The following is a 7,349-nucleotide window of genomic DNA, read 5'->3' as shown; positions in this document are numbered from 1 at the left end:
TCATACTGGAGAACAAAGCTGGTGGTGATCGCGCTCCACTGCAGAGTGATGCTGGTCTCACTTTGTGCCAGAACTACGAAGGGCGGAATTTCTAACGCAGATAAACACAACATGAATTACAATATAAATATTTATTTCTATTTTACCAAACACAAAAAGTATGCTACACATTTGGTTCGGTCAAGAAAATAACTGAAATTTAAAAAAAATCTAATGATTAGGCTTTGTGTATGTGTGCACATTGAAATTGTCTGGTTGTAAAAGGAAAACAGATCCTTTTTTAGTTAATTATTATTACCATAAAACATTACCTGCACAATATCCCAGAGTGCAGGAAGATGGCAGTTGAACTTTGTAGACGTAGAAACCAGAACAAACTTTGATCTGAATGGTGCTGGAGGCAAAATGGAAGCAGGAACCCGACCAGGCGCCAAATACGTTGCGAGTTACGATTTCATTAAGCTGGACTGGATGAGTCCCGTTTATCCACAAAGTAGCATGAGTTCCACATCGGTTTTCTGCTACACATTTCTCTGGTATCTGAGCGCTGCTCTGACCCAAATAAAAGCGATACCATCCACTCCAGGCAATGTTTCGGTCACAGTGTATGATTGTTGTGTCTGTATTCTCTGTTGAACGCCAGGCATCGTTCACCACAGTGTAGGTGGCACAGGGGTCAATGCATTGAACAACTCCATTGGTGGTGATGCACTCTGTGCCAGAAGCACAACAGTCACAGCCGGAACAAAGAGCTTGGTCATCATCAAATACAACATGTGGAAAAAAACAGAAGATAAACATTATAAGTTTAACCCTTGTGTTTACAAATGGGGTTCAACTGACCTCAGACCCGTAAAACTTGCATCATTTGCCACAGTCCTCCATGTTTGCCTCAGTCTTTGCACTCACAAGGGTTAAATACACCAAATACTTTTGTTTTTATTTTGACCTATCAGATTTTGAGATAATGTGGGTGAAGGGGTTTTCCTGCACCCGAGAATAGATTAGCGCAGAGGTTCCCAAACTGTAGGGCGCGCCCCCTAGGGGGGGCGCCGTGTCATTGCAGGGGGGGCGCGGGAAGCCGTATGAATGTAAAAAACAAAACAAAACATGAACACTGTATGCGCTGGGTTTTTACCTTAGAATGGCCAACTCTCTGTTATTCCTATGTCAATTTGATACAGTAGAGGCTTCCACACTTCCCATATTTGTGTCCTCTGTCACTTTTATNAAGTAATTAAAATGTTTAAAAATTTAACGATGAGTTGATTGGGGTTCATCTATGTGTGTGACTATTCTTAATTCTTTATAAATCATTGCCATAAAACTTTACCTGTACAATATGCCAGCCAACATGCAGTTGGCTGTTGAAGTTTGTAGACGTAGTAACCAGAACAAACTTTGATCTGGATGGTGTGTGAGACAAAATGGCAGCAGGAACCTGACCAAGCATTACACACAGTGCGATTTACGATTTCATTAAGCTGAACTGGATGAGGTTCGGTTATCCATAAGGGAACATCGGCTCCGCATCGGTTTTCTGCTACACATTTCTCTGGCATCCGAGCGCTGGTCTGACCCAAATAAAAGCGATACCAACCACTCCAGACAATGTTTCGGTCACAGTGTAAGATTGTTTGGTCTGTATTCTCTGTTGAACGCCAGGCATCATTCACCACAGTGTATGTGGCACAGGGGTCGATGCATTGAACAACTCCATTGGTGGTGATGCACTCTGTGCCATCAGGACAACAATCACAGCCGGTACAAAGAGCTTGGTCATCATCAAATATGACATGTGGAGAAAAACAAAAGATAAACATTATAAGTTTAAAGATACCAAATACTTTTGCTTTTATTTTGACCTTTCAGATTTTGAGAGGATGTGGGTGAAGGGGTTTTCCGGCACCCGAGAATAGATTAGCGGCTAAGTAAGATCATAATATCTTCCATAATTTCTTATCACTAAATGCAATTCCACAGTCTGACAGGTTCATGTTAAATCCAGTTGCAGACAATTTTTCTACAGAGACTTAATGAGTCTCTGAATATCTCTCTGATCTTTGCTGTGAACAAAGATCAGAAAGTTCTCACTCCATTTCATTTTGAAATTGTTGCTCCTGTTATGTTTTAGACACAACACTGCAAATAAAAACCACTTTCAGACATTTATGATGAATTTCACTTTGCTGTGGTTCAAAGGAGACTCATGCTTAATTGTTACACAGCAGGTTTTAAACTAAGCTGAATGAGAAAATTATTCCCCAAACCTTTTCTCAACCTCAGTCTTCTTGAACGACCAACCAACAGACTGCAGATAAAACTAACATATTTCTGGTGTGGAAAAGTCTCTCTTTCACATTAAGATGTAAAGTCTTACCAGTAGCCACAGAGATCAGTGAAGTTTGGAGAAAAACTGCCATCAAAACAGAAACAAAATATGGAAACAGCTGATCAATACATTTGAAATTAGACATTTACATATAATATATTAAAAACAATTTGCTAAATGCCAGAATAATAGCAGAGAAAACATTTTTCATGTAACTTTAAGCAAGTCAACTAAAATCAGTTAAACTGTTAGAGAAATCTCAGTGGGACGTCATTGATTTGTTAGACTAGATCATAGTTAAATCCAGGCACACCTGCACTGTAAACACACCACTTAAAGGTTTGAGATCATGCAAAAGTTTAAACAAATCAGTCAGGCTGTCATAAACAGTATAAACAAATCTGATTTGTCCTATGGACTTCGTAAAGATGCTGAAGTAATCTCATTTTCCAACATCGGCTAAAAAAATCATGTAGCGAGGAAGATCACATTATCCACTGGCAACATGAAGAAGCCAGATTATAGTTTGAAAACCCACTAAGAAACAAATACCTTAAATTTTAGTGACGACTGAAGCAATTTTTTCCCCATATATTGTTATATCTGGAGAATAAAGGTGGAATTTCATAAACATATTCCAGCATCAATTGAAGAAATCATCCTGAAAGTTACAGCTCAACAACAAATTGGTCTTCTGAATGGAAAACAACAATAATAATTATTTTAGATTATCAAGAAAGGACAGCAAAGTTAATGTTTTGGAGTAGCCATCACAAAACCCTGGTGTAAGACCAATAGAAATAGTTTGTTCAAGCTGTAAACAAAAGTTACACTACTAGAAATTATAAATAATTTTGGTAATTCTAATGTACCTAAAAGTTGAGGAAAGGTTTGGACCCACGATTTCCTTGTATTGAGGTGAAAGTGCCAATCACACCCCATGTGCATTTTCATGCACACTGTGAAAATGTACATAGTGCACATGTACATGTTCAACACATTACTTTGATTTTAACTTTTTTCTAAGGTTGCATCTCTGCCTCAGTTTCCCTCTGTGGAAGAAAGTCTAAAAGAAAAAAGACTTTAAGAAGTTAGAATCAGAAAAACAACAGACACAAACCTGAGAGCCCAAACAGGATGAGCCTGTAATCCATCAGTGAAAGCTTGACATAAAATAAAGTATCAAGAAAATAAGTTCAACATCCAAACACTATAAATGCATTTCACAACACAGACAAGCGGATGACAGCTTCAAGGCTTCAAGGCTTCAAGGCACACAGAGACAAAGTCTTGAGATGCTCTACATGTTTAAAGGTACTACAGATGGGTGTGGCATGACATATATTGTCACTTCCCAGGATGTGTGACAGTAAAAGAACATGGAAATGATGAAAGCAGATTAGTGTCATTTAAATTACTAGAATTCAACATTTCTAGAGTTAATAGAAGGAGAAGTTGCATCATTAGGTCTGTTTTATCGCCAACATTGTAGTTTGTGAGACTGAGGAGGTCAGGAGTTTAGGAGAACCACAGGAGTTTTACTGGGTTAAAACTCTGGATTACACCCCCTGTTAAAACACAGTTCAATCAAATGATTGAAATATCTCTACAGTATGCAATAAAGTTTAGCAAAGGTCTGGAAATGAGAAATTAATTTGTTTCTGTCATGAAGTGGGGTTGTAGGTGGTGAGGAGAGACGCTGAGACCCAGGTTATGGTGATGAAGATTTAATGAAGGCTCAAAAACAGTCCAACACAGGCAGCACGGCAGAGAGACAGGCACACAGCCAAATACCGGTAGCAACTGATAAACAGGACTTGGAGACGAGAGCTAACGCAAACCAGGACTTAGCAGTTCAACTGGCGCGAATAGACGTCAACACGACAACTTAGACAAACCTAGACATTGACAAACGACACTGACTTACGACAATCACACGACGAGGATCCGACACAGACAAAGACAACAGGGGGGGTTAAATACACAGGGAAGGTAATCAGGGAACGGGATACAGCTGGGAGCAATCAACAGGGAAGACACAGAGACAGACTCACAGGACTACACAGAAACTCAAAAATAAACACACAGAAACACGGAACATGACAGTTTCAGGAGAGTTTTAGCAGGGATGCATCTAAAACCTGCAAGTAGCTCTAGAGAACTACGATTGGAGACATGTCGCCTGTTTTAAGGCATAAAGTTACAAGTTAAAGTTACTGTCAAAGGAGAGTAACTGTTGGTTTGGTTTAGTGGTTTAATGGGGCAGATTTCTGCATTCACACAGCAGCTGAATGTGACTTATTCTATTTTGGCAAAGAGGAGTTCCTTCAATTGGGATGAAAAAATTCAGCCTAAGTCATCACACCAGACTGGACCCAAATGGAATATATCCACAAATGTACCTACTAGAATTCAGCATTCATTAGTTTGGTATAAAATGTTACCAACCAAAGTGTATGAAACATTATTATCAAATGGAATAAAGTACAGGAACATTTGAGTTTGGGGACACAACAAGAGAAGTTGAGAATAACAGAGTTAACATCCTGTGGGATTTCCAGATCAAGCTTTATATAAAAAAAAAAAGTTAGGCAGCCAACTGGACACTGTGGCAGCAGTGATTAATGTAGCAATCTGAAGCAACAGCAACATAAAAAAGAAACAGGAAAAGCTTAAAAATGCCTAGGGCTCAATGAGGAAACGCCAGAGTTGTAGAATGTGGAGGCTTCAGCAGGGCAGCTGAGACTGAGACCTCAAAACCACAGAAAGTTTTCATCAGATTCCACCACCAACATCTGAGATCTCTTTAATTAGCACAACCAGCTAACGAGCTGTAGAACCGTTAAGGTCCAGAGAACCTAGAGAACCAAAGCTTTAAGTATACATGACATGGTAATGGAGTCTATTTTATATCACAACTGTAACTGATGCTGTAAATAACACTTTCCTGTGAAATGGATCTGCCTTAGATAACCTGGGGAAAATGAAAGTAAAGGAGCATCTTACACTGTAGGTGATATTAGAGCAAACAAGGATAATGCAGGGTGTGTGTAGTTCCATTTGCCTTTGTACTTATAAGCATTGAACATTTACAAACTTCTGTGCAAAGAAGATAATAAACTTTGCAATGCAAAGTAGAAAGTATGAATGAAGCACCTTGTGAAAGAGCAAACTCAGTGCTACAGTCTGAAACATGAGAAAGAAACAAGATGTTTCTGAGAAACCGATGTTTTTGTTCTTCACACGGAAAGCTGTTTCTGCCATGCAGGGGCGATGGTGGATCAGAGGGCAGTAGTTCATGTAATTATCACTCCTTTACTTGATCTTTAACCACAACAGCATAATATGAAATCAAACTAAATTTGAAATCTATGTAAAAATCTGCAGAAACAGACGGATAAAATCACTGAACGTTCTTAGAGTTTGCTTCTGTGACTGCATTTTAAGACGGTCCAGTTATTATGTCTCTNGAGACTTAATGAGTCTCTGAAGATCTCTCTGTTTGCTGTGAACAAAGATCAGAAAGTTCTCACTCCATTTCATTTTGAAACTGTTGCTTCTGTTAGGTTTAAGACACAACACTGCAAATAAAAACCACTTTCAGACATTTATGATGAATTTCACTTTGCTATCGTTCAGAGGAGACGCAGGTTTAATTGTTACACAGCAGGTTTTAGACTAAGTTTAGTGAGAAAATTATCCCCCAAATCTTTTCTCAACCTTTGTTTAGGAGCCTTTCGAATGTCTTAAATTAATCTATAGCTGATAGGCCTTCTTGAATGACCAACCAACAGACTGCAGATAAAACTAACATATTTCTGGTGTGGAAAAGTCTCTCTTTCATAATAAGATGTAAAGTCTTACCAGTAGCCACAGAGATCAGTGAAGTTTGGAGAAAAACTGCCATCAAAACAGAAACAAAATATGGAAACAGCTGATCAATACATTTGAAATTAGACATTTACATATAATATATTTAAAACAATTTGCTAAATGCCAGAATAATAGCAGAGAAAACATTTTTCATGTAACTTTAAGCAAGTCAACTAAAATCAGTTAAACTGTTAGAGAAATCTCAGTGGGACGTCATTGATTTGTTAGACTAGATCATAGTTAAATCCAGGCACAGCTGCACTGTAAACACACCACTTAAAGGTTTGAGATCATGCAAAAGTTTAAACAAATCAGTCAGGCTGTCATAAACAGTATAAACAAATCTGATTTGTCCTATGGACTTCGTAAAGATGCTGAAGTAATCTCATTTTCCAACATCGGCTAAAAAAATCATGTAGCGAGGAAGATCACATTATCCACTGGCAACATGAAGAAGCCAGATTATAGTTTGAAAACCCACTAAGAAACAAATACCTTAAATTTTAGTGACGACTGAAGCAATTTTTTCCCCATATATTGTTATATCTGGAGAAAAAAGGTGGAATTTCATAAACATATTCCAGCATCAATTGAAGAAATCATCCTGAAAGTTACAGCTCAACAACAAATTGGTCTTCTGAATGGAAAACAACAATAATAATTATTTTAGATTATCAAGAAAGGACAGCAAAGTTAATGTTTTGGAGTAGCCATCACAAAACCCTGGTGTAAGACCAATAGAAATAGTTTGTTCAAGCTGTAAACAAAAGTTACACTACTAGAAATTATAAATAATTTTGGTAATTCTAATGTACCTAAAAGTTGAGGAAAGGTTTGGACCCACGATTTCCTTGTATTGAGGTGAAAGTGCCAATCACACCCCATGTGCATTTTCATGCACACTGTGAAAATGTACATAGTGCACATGTACATGTTCAACACATTACTTTGATTTTAACTTTTTTCTAAGGTTGCATCTCTGCCTCAGTTTCCCTCTGTGGAAGAAAGTCTAAAAGAAAAAAGACTTTAAGAAGTTAGAATCAGAAAAACAACAGACACAAACCTGAGAGCCCAAACAGGATGAGCCTGTAATCCATCAGTGAAAGCTTGACATAAAATAAAGTATCAAGAAAATAAGTTCAAC

At 38.0% G+C, this 7,349-nt stretch overlaps 1 protein-coding gene across 1 annotated transcript in view; it reads right to left on the bottom strand.

The window, feature by feature from the left end:
• Nucleotides 1–5: 5 nt before the first annotated feature.
• Nucleotides 6–7,349, bottom strand: part of LOC103132728 (uncharacterized) — a gene marked incomplete at its 3' end in the record, with an annotated part of 11,376 nt that continues 4,032 nt past the window's right edge. The window contains exons 6-10 of the mRNA XM_016667556.1: nucleotides 7,269–7,341; nucleotides 2,381–2,416; nucleotides 1,334–1,774; nucleotides 312–752; nucleotides 6–91 (exon numbers count right to left, since the gene is read on the bottom strand). Coding sequence (XP_016523042.1) covers nucleotides 6–91; nucleotides 312–752; nucleotides 1,334–1,774; nucleotides 2,381–2,416; nucleotides 7,269–7,341 — 1,077 coding nt within the window. The remainder of the gene's footprint in view (nucleotides 92–311; nucleotides 753–1,333; nucleotides 1,775–2,380; nucleotides 2,417–7,268; nucleotides 7,342–7,349) is intronic.

Source organism: Poecilia formosa, unplaced genomic scaffold (genome assembly GCF_000485575.1).
Source record: "Poecilia formosa unplaced genomic scaffold, Poecilia_formosa-5.1.2 Scaffold1251, whole genome shotgun sequence".
NCBI classification, from domain to species: domain Eukaryota; kingdom Metazoa; phylum Chordata; class Actinopteri; order Cyprinodontiformes; family Poeciliidae; genus Poecilia; species Poecilia formosa.
Note: the sequence above shows the minus strand (reverse complement) of the source record. Positions and strands in the feature narration are given on the sequence as shown.